At 47.9% G+C, this 14,536-nt stretch overlaps 5 protein-coding genes across 5 annotated transcripts; 3 read left to right on the top strand and 2 right to left on the bottom strand.

Annotated features, from left to right (window-relative positions):
- Nucleotides 1–1,496: 1,496 nt before the first annotated feature.
- On the bottom strand, nt 1,497–6,802 carry TERG_12154 (uncharacterized protein; the record flags this gene model as incomplete). Its single annotated transcript, XM_003235395.2, has 17 exons — nt 1,497–1,691; nt 1,762–1,989; nt 2,075–2,122; nt 2,178–2,301; nt 2,628–2,689; nt 3,166–3,751; nt 3,812–4,024; nt 4,075–4,517; nt 4,571–4,641; nt 4,699–4,909; nt 4,968–4,993; nt 5,050–5,166; nt 5,239–5,356; nt 5,415–5,636; nt 5,697–6,121; nt 6,187–6,356; nt 6,423–6,802. 17 exons carry the CDS (start codon nt 6,800–6,802, stop codon nt 1,497–1,499), a joined length of 3,639 nt encoding a protein of 1,212 aa, XP_003235443.2.
- A 489-nt stretch (nt 6,803–7,291) lies between these two features.
- TERG_04495 (uncharacterized protein) lies at nt 7,292–8,898 on the top strand (the record flags this gene model as incomplete). The annotated part of the gene is made up of 3 exons (XM_003235394.1): nt 7,292–7,578; nt 7,657–7,992; nt 8,052–8,898. The coding sequence occupies 3 exons, from the start codon at nt 7,292–7,294 to the stop codon at nt 8,896–8,898; spliced, it is 1,470 nt and encodes a 489-aa protein (XP_003235442.1).
- A 769-nt stretch (nt 8,899–9,667) lies between these two features.
- Nucleotides 9,668–10,449, top strand: TERG_04494 (uncharacterized protein; the record flags this gene model as incomplete). The annotated part of the gene is made up of 2 exons (XM_003235393.1): nt 9,668–9,891; nt 9,951–10,449. 2 exons carry the CDS (start codon nt 9,668–9,670, stop codon nt 10,447–10,449), a joined length of 723 nt encoding a protein of 240 aa, XP_003235441.1.
- An 816-nt stretch (nt 10,450–11,265) lies between these two features.
- On the top strand, nt 11,266–11,601 carry TERG_12153 (uncharacterized protein; the record flags this gene model as incomplete). Its single annotated transcript, XM_047751154.1, has 1 exon — nt 11,266–11,601. One exon carries the CDS (start codon nt 11,266–11,268, stop codon nt 11,599–11,601), a length of 336 nt encoding a protein of 111 aa, XP_047606308.1.
- A 1,077-nt stretch (nt 11,602–12,678) lies between these two features.
- Nucleotides 12,679–13,899, bottom strand: TERG_04493 (uncharacterized protein; the record flags this gene model as incomplete). Its single annotated transcript, XM_047748272.1, has 1 exon — nt 12,679–13,899. The coding sequence occupies one exon, from the start codon at nt 13,897–13,899 to the stop codon at nt 12,679–12,681; it is 1,221 nt and encodes a 406-aa protein (XP_047604249.1).
- Nucleotides 13,900–14,536: the final 637 nt, after the last annotated feature.

Here is a 14,536-nt window from a genome sequence, read left to right as displayed (position 1 = left end):
TTTCGGAGTGAGCAGAGGTGCCGAACGGTCGAAATTACGGCCAAATTCCTGACTAGCGATGCCAGTATTGCTTTTTCGGTCTGAGAAGAGATAAAGATAACCTCTGCGGATATCGGGGTGCTGGCGGACTAGTTCATCAGCACTTAGACTGAGGACCATCCTCACTGTGGACCAAGCAGGAACAACAGGTTGAAACCTTCAAGCCGGAGTTCTAGCCCGGCTGCTCACACGCGCCCTCTGCTTTTTCCTTCTATTCTTAAGTTTCTTCCAATTAAAATATGATCAGTTCCTCGAGGTGCCGTCCTGAGAAAGGCCCATACCCAGAAAGATTTATATAGTGTTCCCCTGCGGGATATATCAAGTGCTTCCATCACTAAGTCCTAACTGTATATCATCACCACCTCCTCCCAGCATTCGTTGTCGTGAAGTTGAAGTTGCGAATAAATAGCAGGACCTTACGGAGTGCTGATTGGTAGGTTCGAGGCAGCTTCGGCACGGAGAAATATCGACACGTGACCATTCCGGCTTCGGGTAATTACTAAGCACCGATTGACGCCCAAATAAAAGGGGGAAAGATAGACGATCGGAAGATAGACGATCGAAGGAGGAAGATACAGGTGGACAAAGAAACAGTTCTTCATCTACCAGTCACTCTGTCCAGTTGGCCGCACTACGAGAAGATATGCAAGAGGGAAAGGGGGGAGCGCAGAAAACTAATGAAAACATAGTTCTAAAGATAGCCTGGACGTTTACGGAGTACAGAATATATGTAGGTAAGAGAAGGGAAGAGAATGGAACATATACGGAGTAAAGGGGAGGAAAAGAAATAATGAGAAGGATGCTTCATTCCAAATCAGCTGAGGTGGTAGGGCCTGGTTAGATATTTGAAGCAAGCAGGAGACGGAGAACTTTAAAATAAAGAAAGGAGACGGGGATAACGAAATAAACACACACATACACACACACAAAGCCAGAAGTACGGGGGACACAGCATTAGGTTTCTTTTTTTGTCATAAGACGGGTAGGTGCCTGGCATTCCCGTGGTGGTCAATGAGCCGTGGCGCGGGGCGGGTTCGGGAAAGGGGCTGGTGCTATGGGGGAGGGGGGGGGGGGATGAGGAATCAACTTCGTCATGGTATGGTACGCATGGTGGCACATCGGTAGGTAGAAAGGTAGGAATGTAGCTGGATAGGTTATGTATGTAAGACAGATCCGGGCTGGATTGCAGAAATGAAGGGGACAAAGAGACAAAGATAAGAAAAAAAAAGGAAGAGATAGAAGAATAAGGAAATGAAAACCAAGTGTAAACAACCCATTTAGAACGACATTAAATTAAACCCCACCCCACCCAATTCCGGTTGAAACACTGCTATCATGATGCCAAATTTCACGCCAAAGGAGAAACATTAGGACAGATTGTAGCGTGGGAAGGGAAGCAAGGCATAGCATAACCACGGCACCGGTCGAGGTGTAAGGAGTAAAAAATGGAAGGTAATTTAGCAGCATGAGCTGCCGGAATTCGACTGGACACCTTGACCCTGGCCAACCTGGACAGTAGGCTTGTTGTTGACGGTTGCGGTGCCCATTCGTTCCTTGATCTGTCTGGCCATGGTCAAGAAGGCTTGCTCGACGTTCGAGGCATTCTTAGCAGAAGTTTCCAAAAATGGAATGCCGAGACTATCAGCGAATTCCTGTAGTTGGAATGCATTAGCAGAGGACTTAACGGTTCGTAGATACGGCGGGGGGGATGGTAATACGAACCTTTGCAACAGTGTATTCAACGACCTTCTTGTCTTCCATATCGCTCTTGTTACCTACAAGCAGCTTGTTGACACCCTGTGTGGCGTAACGGTCAATTTCTTGCAGCCACTGTTTGACGTTATTGAAAGAGTCCATATCCGTCACGTCGTAAACCACGCAGATTCCATGAGCGCCTCGGTAGTAGGAGGATGTGATGGTTCGGAATCGTTCTTGGCCAGCTGTATCCCACTGTAAAGCAATAGAAAGTTAGTGACAAAATACGAGTGGGATTAGTCGGTGAAAGGCAGCAGTCAGCAGTCAACAGGCAACGTACGATCTGGAGTTTGACGGTCTTTCCATCAAGTTCGATTGTTCGGATTTTCTATTCTTCGTTAGAATACTCATCTATTCCGCTATCAGGTCAAGTTCCCACATACGAAGTCAACACCGATAGTAGAAATGTAGCTTTCCGTATAAGTATCATCTGCAAATCTGAGAAGCAAACAAGACTTTCCGACACCGGAGTCACCGATGAGGAGGAGTTTGAACAAGTAATCGTATCTAACCGCGATCAGGCAAATCAGTATAAAAATCAACTGTATATATGTACGGTGGCGACTGCAATCTTCAAGCGGGTATTTATGTGTTTTGTCTTATTGTATTTTGCAAAGGGAGAAATGGGCGTCGTCAGCCGTGGGAGGGAGCTCTATAATGGTCATCCAGCGGTTAGTTCAGCTATATTTCCATCGGATAGGGCATAGCCCAGGGTTCCGCGGGAAGACAGGGAGTTGTTGGTCGAAATAATGGCACTTACTACTCAGGAGTCATTATGAAGGCGACAGGGTGGTGATGAGATAGAGAGAGGGGGGAAAGAGGCAAAAGGCGACGTCAGATAGCTGGCTGTTGGTCGTCTGGAGCGTGTCGAGGTCGAGACGGGCGCGGTATCAGGCTGGCGGGCTGGAGATGCGGTAGTCAAGCAGAGTGCTGGAGATGCGAGTTTGCTGCTGGTCGATGATGCTGCCGTTGCTTGCTTTGCTCTGCTTTGCTGGCTTGAGAGGCGGAAAGAAGAAGAGAGCGAGGTGAAGGTTGAAACAACGTGATACGCTGCGATCCATGACGGCGCTAGGCTGTTTTGGGAAGACTATGGCGGATGTGCCTAGAAGTATCTTCACATACAAATTTACGCCCTCAGGTACACAGCGGTACTACTCTTGAGGCTACATCAACACTTGACAGCATAAGCCAACTGTAGATACACATTACATGTATATTATGACGTTAAGATACATAGAGATTTGGGTTTTTGGAGCTGCTCATGTGCTCAGTGCCAGCCGGGTGGCACGAAGGAAAACGAAGGAAATGCCATCGGCGGTTGTGCGTATTTACAGAGCCGGCCAGACCATGTGATGTGACGGCTGTTTATACGTAGCCACGCTGGATGAGCCACTCAAGGATAGCCTTCTCCTCTCTCTCACGGTAGCTGGCGTTGGACTTGATGGTGTCCGCGGCGATGACAAGTGCACGGTCGTAGCCTTCCTGGTCCTTGTCGGAGAAGAACTTGGTGATGTCCTTTTCAACTTCTTTATCGGCGTACTTGATCAAGCTGAGACGCAGGAAGCGTTGAAGCAAGACCTTATTGGCACCCAACTTTTCCTCAATACGGTTCCAGTTGGCTTTAATAAAGTCCCACATGAGGTAGCGGCCCTTGGGATTAGCGGCCAAGCCTGACCCACCGGTGTGGACGTCCTGTCCAGAGACCTTGGGCGAGAAGAGGAACTCCAGGAATTCCTTGATGAGCTCAGGGTCAGTGGCACGGGAGAGAGCACCAAGACAAATCTCCTTTCCATCGATGGTGGTGTTGGTCTCGTACTCCTTGACCAGCAGATCATACTCAGGGCGACCACCTTCTCCCATGTTGATGGAGAAGACAGCAGATCGGAGGTTGGTGTGAATGGCAGACTTATCACCATCGGCCCAGGCCTTGAAACGACGCTTGGCTTCGGCAACGGTGCTGTATTATACAAGTTAGAATAACAGTTTGTGGCTTAGATGGGTGCGAATGGCGGCTTACCCTTCGTGGCCGGAACGCCCAGCAGCAGTAATGAGGATCTGTCGGAGCTGCTTGGTCAAGAAGTCGTCACAGTCCTTAAATTCCCAGCCGATCTTTTCGGCAGCAGGGGTGACGAGTTTGCAGGTATAAGCCTTCAAGCCCTTAGAGATAGCCTCGTGGGTTCCAAAGATAGATCTCAAGTTGCCAAGTGAGGTCATAATTTGAGCCCAGACACTAGAAGAAGTTAGTAAGGTCGTTCACTAAGGCAAAGGAGTTTATCATACAGGCAGTCAGCCTCATCCTGGAACTTCTCGACAAGAGCGAGCAAGGAGACGGTGCTTCCCTCGCCAGAAACGGCCAAAGAGGCAGCATCACCAATCAAACCAATTCTATCCTCAGAGCTGAGGAGGTTCCTGCTGTCACCGAATTTGACGAGTCGGTCTTGTGGATAGTTAGTGTGATAGAAGCCGCACTGGTCCTTGTTGACCTTGTAGAACTCGCTACAATTGATATCAGCAACCGAGTCTGACTTCTTGGTCAAATTGCGGACGTTGGCATTCTCTGCCTTGGGGCCAGATTTGATGCCGAGTGGGATCCACCACATGGTTTCATCCTCCTCTGGCTTGACATCGCCAGATGCAAGGAATCGTCGTTGGTCAACATTGATGTGGTTGGTTTGTTCGGTGACATTGACAACTGGGAAACCGATCTTGCGGATCCATGGGTCCTAATAGATCTTAGTATGTGTTGTTGTAATAAGCGCGGCAGTACGGGACGAACCATGAAAGAAGTCACATCCTTTCCAGACACTTCGCTAAGAGCAGACCAGAGGTCGTTGGTGGTAGCATTGCCTTGAAAGACAGTCAGCATTCAATATTCCAGTAATGGCGAGACCCGAGGTTTGTTACCATATTTATGGGCCTTGAGGTACTTGGCAACACCCTTGAGGAAGACCTCCTGGCCAAGATGGCTGCTCAACATTCGAATGACTGAGCTTCCCTTCAAGTAACTGATGTGGTCGAAGATCTGATCAACTTCGAGGGCGTTTCGTACCGGAACTTCGATGGCATGGGATGCGCGGAGGGAGTCGAGTTTCATGGCTTGTTGAACACTCTCAGTCTATAAAACCGTTAATATGGGAGTTATCAAAATTCAAGGTACCTTTACGGCGACGTACGACAAACTGCGACCAGACATTCCATTCTAATGACTGTCAGCTTTGGTTATATTCCCTAGGAGTACTTGGGGTAAAAACTCACCTGGGTGGAAGTGATCTACGGCGAGCCACCCAACCCAGGTAGCGAAACCTTCGTTAAGCCAGAGCTCGTTCCACCAGTCCATGGTAACGAGGTTACCGAACCATTGATGAGCCAATTCTATGCTTTGATTAGTAAGATGTGGATATGGGGGTATGGGGAACCAGGGAAAAAAAAAAAAAAAAAACATACCGTGGGCAACAACGTAGGCAACACGGTTTCTGTACTTCTCATCAGACTTTCCTTCCTCGAAAAGGACGGCAGTGGTTCGATAGGTAACAAGACCCCAGTTCTCCATGGCACCCATTGCCTAGTCACTGAGTCAGTTTACCACCCGTAATAATGTATAAATGAAGGGCTGCACTTACAAATTCATGGACGGCCAGCAAGTCAGACTTGGGAAGAGGGTAGTCGATCTCAAAGACGTCGGAGAAGTAGTCCAAGGTCTGGGAAGCACACTCCAGTGCAAACTGAGCCTGCTCCTTGAGGCCTCTGGTGGTATAAACACGGACTGGGATACTGATGCCGTTGTACTTGCGCTTAGTCATTGTCTCGACGTACTCGAAGTCACCTACAGCCCAGGCAAGGAGCTATAACACAACGTCATTTAGCAAACTACCCCGTTTTCACGAAAATACGTAAGTACTTACATAGGTGCTCATAATGGGAGTCCGCTCAAAAGAGACAAACTCAAGGTCGGGCTTGCTACCCTCACGCTTGCTCTTAACAGGCATGTTGCTGAGAGCCGTCAAGCCCTTAGAAATTTCGATCTCAAAATCAAAAGTGGCCTTCAGGTTAGGCTCATCGAAGCAAGGGAATGCTTGTCTAGCATCACAGGATTCGAATTGGGTGCTAAGCATGTAGTGCTGCTCTCCAACCTTGGGCGTGGCAGGTCCTGGAGTAGCTGCCGACTGGTATCCAGCACGGCAGAAACCAGCCATGTAGTTGTTTATAGTTCCGGTGAAGGAGATGGTCAGCAGCATATCTGCCGGCTGTAACTCGCTGTCAAATTTAAAGATGGCACGCTCAGACTTGCGGTCATATGAGATCTCAATGGCCTTGCTGGCAGCACTTCCTATGCGGCAGTCAGCACACAATGTCATAACACACCCAATGACACGCGGATCTAAGGAGATATACCATCTTTGGCAGAGATCTCAGCCAACTGGACGTCAATTGCCTTGACATTGACAACAATCTCCTTGGTAGGGCGTGTGATCGTGGTGTCTATCTTGACAGTTCCCTTGTATCCCCAGTTGCCGCCGATGGTGAGATCGTACAGCGAGACATGGTAGTGAGATGGCTTAGCCCTGTATCTGTATCAGCAACGCTCCGCTTTCTCTATCCTCTGGCTTAATGAGGTTCGTCCAACTCACACGTCTGGCAGCGTCTCCCTGTCGCTCGGGTTCATCGTGCGGAATTCAGCAGAGCAGAATCTTTTCTGGAGTGGAATAGCTAACCCGGCAGACTTACGAGCAGCAGCCGGCCTGACAGTGGATATCGATGCTAGGGAACGAGCAGGCGAAGAAGGGGAAGAAGTTGAAAAAGACGAAGAAAAGGAAGAAGACGAAGAAGACGGAGACGAGGTCAAGAGGGGCCGCGGGGACAGGGAAGAGGCAGAAGCGAGGGGCAGCGCGGCGGAAGAGAAGTAACTCGCAGGGCGGGCGGCATGACGTCGCACTCCATGTTTAGCCGCAGCGACGCTTCTTCCCGCGCGCCCACCACAGCGCAGCGCCAGCGCGACCACCATCACCATCACCACCGGGCACGCGACCTATAACAAACCGACAGGCAGCCAGACAGCCAGACAGCAGATGGGATATAAGTAGTTATAGGCCTGCAGCGGAGTTTGGAGGACAAGCTTCGGTAAGCTAGCTAGCTCGTCGGCTATCTTGGCCCGTTGGCCGTTGGCTATGTGTATCTATTCCCTGTAATTATATAGTTATATGCTAACAATTGATATAGTTAAGACAAGAATAAGAAAAAAAGAGAGGGAGAAGAAAAAGAGCGACTGGGTGGTTATAGAAGAAAAAGTCTTTAAGCTCCGCCGTTCTCAAAAGTGAAGATACGAAGTTCAGGATAAAAAAAAAAAAAATAATAATAATAATAATAATAATTTCGCCTATCCCTGCAACCGCGACTTGCTGCAGCCAAGGCGCCAGAAGGAGATCGACTTCACGCGAGAAGACTTGCTCTCTAGCGCGGGAGCGTCTCGAAACAGTCATTCCCAAGAGAGGCTTCTCAGATGGCACGCTCGGATGAAGAGTACAGCGACGCAGCGTCGGTCGACGACCTGGACGAGAACCTCGAGGAGGAAGACGAAGACGAAGATGACATCGTCGACTCTCGAACGGCCAGCAGTCGACGGAAGGATCGAGACCGAGGCGGCAAGAGCAGAAAGAAGAAGAAAAGGAAGCAGCATGGAGGTGCGGAGTGGGAAGTAGCAAGGACGTGGGAGACACTGGTAGAGGGTGCGGATGGGACCATCACTGCCACTGTCGACGGTCTTCTCGAAGCCGACAAGAGGAAGAGGTGTGTTTTTTTCCTTCTCTACGCCGGGGAAGCATCGGCGGCTTAGACGAAAGAAGACAAGATGTTGATAATTTGCAGGTTGCTCAGGGATACTACACCGCTACAGCGAGGTATCATACGGCATATGATACTCGTCCTCGACCTCTCCTTTGCCATGGCGGAGAAGGACCTGCGTCCGACCAGATACCTTCTCACTCTCAGATACGCGCAAAAGTTCGTGCAAGAGTTCTTCGAGCAGAATCCCATTTCGCAGCTGGGCATCATGGGCATGAAGGATGGTATAGCCGTGCAGATCAGCGAAATGAGCGGTAACCCAACCGAACATATGTTGGCTCTCCACGCCTTGCGGGCAGAAGACCCAAAGGGCCTACCAAGTTTGCAAAATGCTCTCGAGATGGCCAGAGGATCTCTATAGTGCGTGCTAGAATTTTTTTAAACCATTGATAACATACGAAAGCTAACATTCAAACAAGCCACACCCCATCCCACGGCACCAGGGAAGTTATTATTATTCTTGGGGCCCTCCTCTCATCGGATCCGGGTGATATTCACCAAACGATCACTTCTTTGGTGGCAGACAAGGTACGGGTAGGCATAATTGGTCTAGCCGCCGACGTAGCCATATGCCGTGAAATATGTGCCAAAACAAACGATGGCAATGACTCCAGTTACGGCGTGGCTATAGATGAGAAACATCTATGGGACCTCCTGCTAGACGTCACCACTCCACCAGTAACGTATTCGCAACGCTACTCCTCTAACTCCTTGCTCATGATGGGTTTCCCTTCACGCACTGTAGAGCCCTTCCCTTCGCTCTGTGCATGCCACTCCAAACCCGTTAGAGGCGGCTATATGTGTTCGCGGTGCGGCAGTAAAGTGTGTTCTTTACCTGCCGAATGCCCAACATGCAACCTCACACTCATCCTCTCCACCCACTTGGCGCGATCATACCACCATCTTTTCCCATTGATAAATTGGGTTGAGGTTCCGTGGAAAAGGGCCTCAAGAAGTGTCAGCTGCTTTGCTTGTGGCAATCCTTTCCCTGCTGTGCCTCCTCGAGATAAATGGGACATGCGAGATAGGTCCATCAAGGGCATGTCCGTCAGCAGCAGGTATGAATGTACAGTTTGCCATCACCACTTCTGCATTGACTGCGACGTCTTTGCTCATGAAGTTGTACATAACTGTCCCGGCTGTCAAAGCGGCAAACCCCTGGATGAAGACTCTAGCTCTAACCCAGCAACAAAGCCCCAGCCTCATACAAACGGACACACTCTCTCTCAACTTGCCGAAAATGGTGACGCAATGGATACCGGCTAAACGGACCTTTTGTGGGTTTCCATATTTACTCCTATCAACGATGCAACGACCTGATTTACCTGTGTATTATACTTTGCTCTTGCCATCATTTTCGAAACAAGCATCTTGCTCTACAACAGCAAACTCACTCAAAAAGGAATGTTATCGGCGTTTTTGGCTCGGTTGGCTTATTGCACCTGTCTAATGGCATATCAATACCAACTTCTAATTCAGCAAGTATTGGTTTGAATATCAGCTGCATGATTTTGTTGCACAGAGTCAACTTCAGCTCTGTGTCTCTTATATGCTCCGTACCTTATAAGTTTGTACATGACTCGCTACACCTGGTACCTTGCAGCTAAAGACCGCCATGTTCTCTACCATCGATGATCCTTCTAGTTTCCCCTTTCCATTGCTTAAGGTTATTTCTATAAGCGTTGAATTTCCATCCCTGCCACTTCCCCCAGCGATGTACTTAGTTCCCAAATAAAGAAGGTTCGACCATTGGAACTTAATAACGGCGCTAAATTATCCGCTCCCGGTAAAATATACGTAATATTACTGTAATATATGATACAGCTATCCGTGCCTCGGCCCTATATTCATACGTCATTTCTTTTCATCTCCTATTCGATAACTAAATTCACTAGATTCAACGGTTAGTATCTACCTCAGTCCTTGAAGGAGCAAACACATATTGTTTGCAGGGTCGTCACAGCATCAGCCAGCTTTTTAAAAGCATAAGTTGATAACCAAGCCTACACAGTATATAAAGCTTACGCACTCTGCGATGGCTTCCCCCGCAATAGCATCTGCAGATCCAGCGCCAACGAGCTCAACGTCAGACTCTACAGACATATATCAAAGACTCTCTTCTTACTCTTTTACCGAGGATCCGGAGTTCAAGCATGGCTTAGCAGTTATCCTTGGCCAGCCAGGAACTCCCGCAACAGACGAACAAGTCAATAGGACAGACGAGCTTGTTATGAAAGCGAAATGCTTCTACTTTTCAAAGTACGTCTCATAGAACTGAGCAGATAATGGATTATACTGACATATATTAATTACACTAGAAAATATGCAATCCAGCCTCCAATTGATCACACTTCATATCAGCATTGGCGTCAACCACAGTCACGAAACGAAAACATATCCATTTCTTCAACGTCAGATAACAACGATGGTAATGAAGCAGCGCAGTCGGAGTCAGTCCCTGTATCTACAGCACCAGGGGAGAGTAAGTCGGAAGAGGGACAACCTGCATATCCGTCATCGTTTGCACGGATTGTGGAGCTTATAACCACAGGGCAGCCAATACCGGGAATCCAGCAGATACCCGATACTGTTTTGACCGGCCAGGAGACTGCTAGTACGGCTCAACGGAGGCGAAAGCCGTGGGAAAAGGATGAAGGAGAGCAAAACCAAGAATGTAACCAGAAAGTGGGTGGGAGGAAGAAAGATGAGAATGATAATAAAGATGGGATATCGAGTGATGACGCCCTTAAGGAAGGTGATGATGCTTGGCCTTCCACTGGGCCAGACAGATCCTATAGTCCTGGATACGGCTGCTGATGGGTCACTATTATGAGAGAAGAAATACACGACTCGCAGTGTTACGATTGTCCTCTCAGCCACAGCTCAGGTGTTTAAAGGACACAGCAACTGCTAACTGACGAACGCATTTTGAGGATTTAGCGGATATCAAGGTCTATCTTATATACGATTATTATTTAATTACAACACGTATAGAGGGCGGTTTCAGTATTTCTAATATCAATGACAATAAAACGTTTCCTTTAGAATTTTCGCAACTAGGTGCTCTCAAGGCTATCATACATGAACGTATCGAATACAAACTTAGCGTATCAATGACCAAATAACTCCTTGACCTCCACAAACCCGCAATCCCATGGAAGTTTTTTGGGCAGGCTCCCAGCGGAAATAGAAAAGATAAATGGCGAAAAAAAGGTAAGGAAAGAGAGGCTCCATGACGATAAGAGAGCGTGTCTGTGAAACGGATAGAAATAACATCCTGTAATTCCGCCGAATACAACATGTTGGAAACTGAACCCTTGAGGTAAACCAAAGCACCAGGTAGCTACCCATGCCTATTTGGATAAGTTCATCTTCACAGCAAATATGACAATTTAAGAGAATGAAATAAGGAAGTAAGGTAGACCCGGACAGGGGAAGAAGCAGTTGGAGAAGGCAAGAAAAGCAGAGATGGATAAAAAAGAAAAGAAAAAGAGGAATCAGATCGGATGTTTGTCAAGGGACCTTCAACAAACCAACGTGCAGATACGAGGAGTTAGGGCTTTGAACCAAGCACGACATCCTCGCACCCGAGAATCCTAGAAAGAGGGAGATAGCTGTAAATTAGACTCCGATATGAGTATCACTTTCGTTATTCGCTATAGCCGAGCACTGAAGGTTGTGTCATGCAATATGCTATTAGCAAATAAATGGAAATCTGATTTAACGGAATGGAGGGTAGTTGCTGCTCCACTGAGAGCTGCGGTTGTACCTGGCACCATTCATAGTGCTGGGGCCACGGTCTTCAGATGGAGAATTAAATCGGCTAATCTGAATACCTGCGCCTGGTCCGGGGCGAGTAACGTGGTTAGGGTTGCAGCAAAGCATGGCCACACGCGACCCAAACTTGGAACCTCGGAGGGAGACCATGTGTTTGCTAATGCGCCTATGTTAGTGAAAATGAATAGATGAAGGGTTGTGGATACACCAACCGAATATGACCTGCAACTAGCTCACGGTGTTGGTTCCCGGCGTTGAGAAGGATCCATTGAATCAAGTAGTTTCCGTACTGATCTCCGGCAACTGGTCCACTGATTAGTACAGAAATCGAAGATGAAGAGCTGTCTAAGGACTGACGTACTATCAATCAGAGGCATGCGGGGACGGTCCGGACGACCAGTGCAGACTCTGGTGAGGTATCTATCAAGGAACTCGGTTCCACCAATCTTCAAACATTTCTCCACAACTTTGGAGGCAAACTGGTCCATGCTGTAATCGGTGGCCCAAACCAGAATGTGCTCAATCGCACGGCTCTTGTCGGGCGGGGCACCATGTTCACAGATGTGTTGAATGCACCAATTGCCAAATTGACCATGTGCAAGGAGGTCGATTTTTGCAAGAACTTCCTCGATTGCTTGACGCTTTGAGACAATTAGCATAGTACAAAGATATTTAGGTTTTATTGTCGTACCTTCTCATCCTCGACACAGTTCTCAAAAATATTTTGGACAACGAGGCTCCCGGTCTCACCCAAGGCAACCTCATGCCACATTCCCCTAAGTGCTTCGTTAACTTTAGCCATAATCTGTGGTGGTTCACCACTCCAACGAAGTTCAAAAAGTTTCTGCCACACATGACAGGCGTATCTATGAATCACGGTCTCAGGAATACGGCGAAGCAGCTCATGAACCATAACTGCTTTGTGCTCTTCTGGGACACAATCGAATGCTTTCTGAATAACATGGCAGCCGAAGGGGTCCATGCTTAGACTCAATGTATTGCCACGAATAGCATTAGCAATAGAAATAACTTGTTCAGGAGTACCGTGCTCAAAGCAACGTTGAACAAGGAAGTTGCCAAATCGATTGATCATCAATGGGTATGCTTGGTTAGCAATTGCCTCAATAATTTCATACTTCTGTTCGGATGTGCCAACTTTGAGCTTTTGCTGGAGGAAAATGGACGCCTGTTGATCGTTGTTGCAAACAATTTTGTCCACGATGTACTTCCAATCGCATGAAACACTTTTGTCTAGAAGACGACGATAGTTCAATGGTTCAAGTGGAGAAACATAAGTGGAAGCAGCTCCGGAAGTGGCCTAAAAGCAAAGTCAGCTCTGAAATTGAAGCTCGTAACGGTATTTTCAGTGCTTACAGAAGGTGCCCAGGATGCAGGGGTAGCTGGGTAACCAGTAAACTCAGCTGCCATTGGTGATAGTGGTGTGCCAATTGGGCGGGGCTGATACGTGTTTACAGCCGGATAGGTAGTCTGTGGCTGAAAATTTGCGGCCTGTTGCTGGCTAGCTGGCCTAGGGATAGAATTGGCTGGAGTCAAGGATGGGGAAAATGTACCCCATGGCGAGGTCTGCGGAGGGAAGCACGAAGATCCACGACTAACTTGAGTGGACCGTCGGCCACCATGTGCCTGAATTTGAGGGGCTGGTTCTGTCAAATATCGGTTATCAAACCCATATGGTGGGCTTGAATGTCCTGGAAACATACGTTGATTAATAGAAAATCCAGTATGGGGGTTACATCCCGGTTGACTAGGGCGAGTTCCCCAACTGCGGGCAGTATCACTGCTAATACTCGATTCATGCAACATGAAGTCACGGCTGATCTTGTCAGCATTGCCAAAGTTATTCACTGGTGGTTGAGATTGAGCATTCCATATGCCACGAGCTCTATTATAGCCTCCTGCAGAGACAGCCTCTGAGATGTCAGAGTGAGCGTCATCTTGCATAGCCCATTGCTCTTGGCGTTGATTGAACTGGCGGGTGGACGCATTGAAGGCGTTCTGCAGGCTGCTGATTGTCTGCTCGGTGATCTCACGTCCGCCAAAGTCAACTTCAGATGGAGGTCCCATAGCTTGATCCAGGGTTTGTTTGATAACACGGGTCTGAGCAAGCTCTTGCTCTTGTAGAGCAATACGAGAATTCGCAGCTTCCAATTCTTGCTGTAAGCGAAACATCTCCTGAGTATCCATTACTTTTCCAGTGTTCACAGTATTTTGCCAAACGGTCAAGTTTGGCTGGTTAGTAGAGGCAAGCGGGATGTGGCCTTCAATTGCAGGAGTTAACTCCGCATGGTTTACATGAGAAGTTCCATTTTCTCCAGATGGCTGTCTTGCCAAACGGGGCTGGGTATCCATAGGTTTGGTGGCCGGGTCGCAAGCTGAACCACCCGCTTTGCCGTCTTTTGGAGACAGTTTTGCAAGGATTTGGTCCATGACAGACTGAGGAACGGAAGATCCAGGTTGATCAGCCTTCATTTTCTACAGAAGTTAGCTACAAGTTTTGAAATCATACAGCGTATACGTTATCAGCGATCGTTTATTCACCTTATCATCCCCGACCGGAGGTGTGTTTTGAATGTTCCCCAGTTTAGACGAGACGAGGGGGTTAGTTCCAGTGGTAATCGAGCTCAAATTCATCGTTTCCTATTGTCAAGTTAGAAATTTCCTCTATGTCGATGGCCTGAGTCTATACACTAAAAAGATGTCAATTAGAAGATACTTACCGAGCCTAGACGCCCGTGTGATGCGATGTTACCTGTAGGGTCAACGTGAGCTTTGCACTGAGAAGATGGCTTTTGAAACGCGTTAGAAGAGCTCATGACTTTGTAAGACATGATAATGACCACTTTAACACGCTTTTCAGACAAGTAAGGGTAATAAGCAAAGAAATCAGTAGACAAAATGAGATCCACGAGGAAGTGATCCAAGTCCAGCAGCTTAGATTAGTTTGGAGGGGCAGGATAATATGCAAAGAACCGAGAAAAAGCCACCCACCAGGCTCTGATATCACAGGAAATTGGCACCTCGACGCGTGTGAGAGACTGTAATCAACGCAGCAGAGAATCGAACGAAGCTGTAGAGGCACAGTAGATGAAGAGAAACCAAACAAGTA

This window comes from Trichophyton rubrum, assembly GCF_000151425.1.
Source record: "Trichophyton rubrum CBS 118892 genomic scaffold supercont2.4, whole genome shotgun sequence".
In the NCBI taxonomy this organism is placed as follows: Eukaryota; Fungi; Ascomycota; class Eurotiomycetes; order Onygenales; family Arthrodermataceae; genus Trichophyton; species Trichophyton rubrum.
The sequence above is the reverse complement of the archived record's forward strand: the minus strand, read 5'-3'. Positions and strand labels throughout refer to the sequence as shown.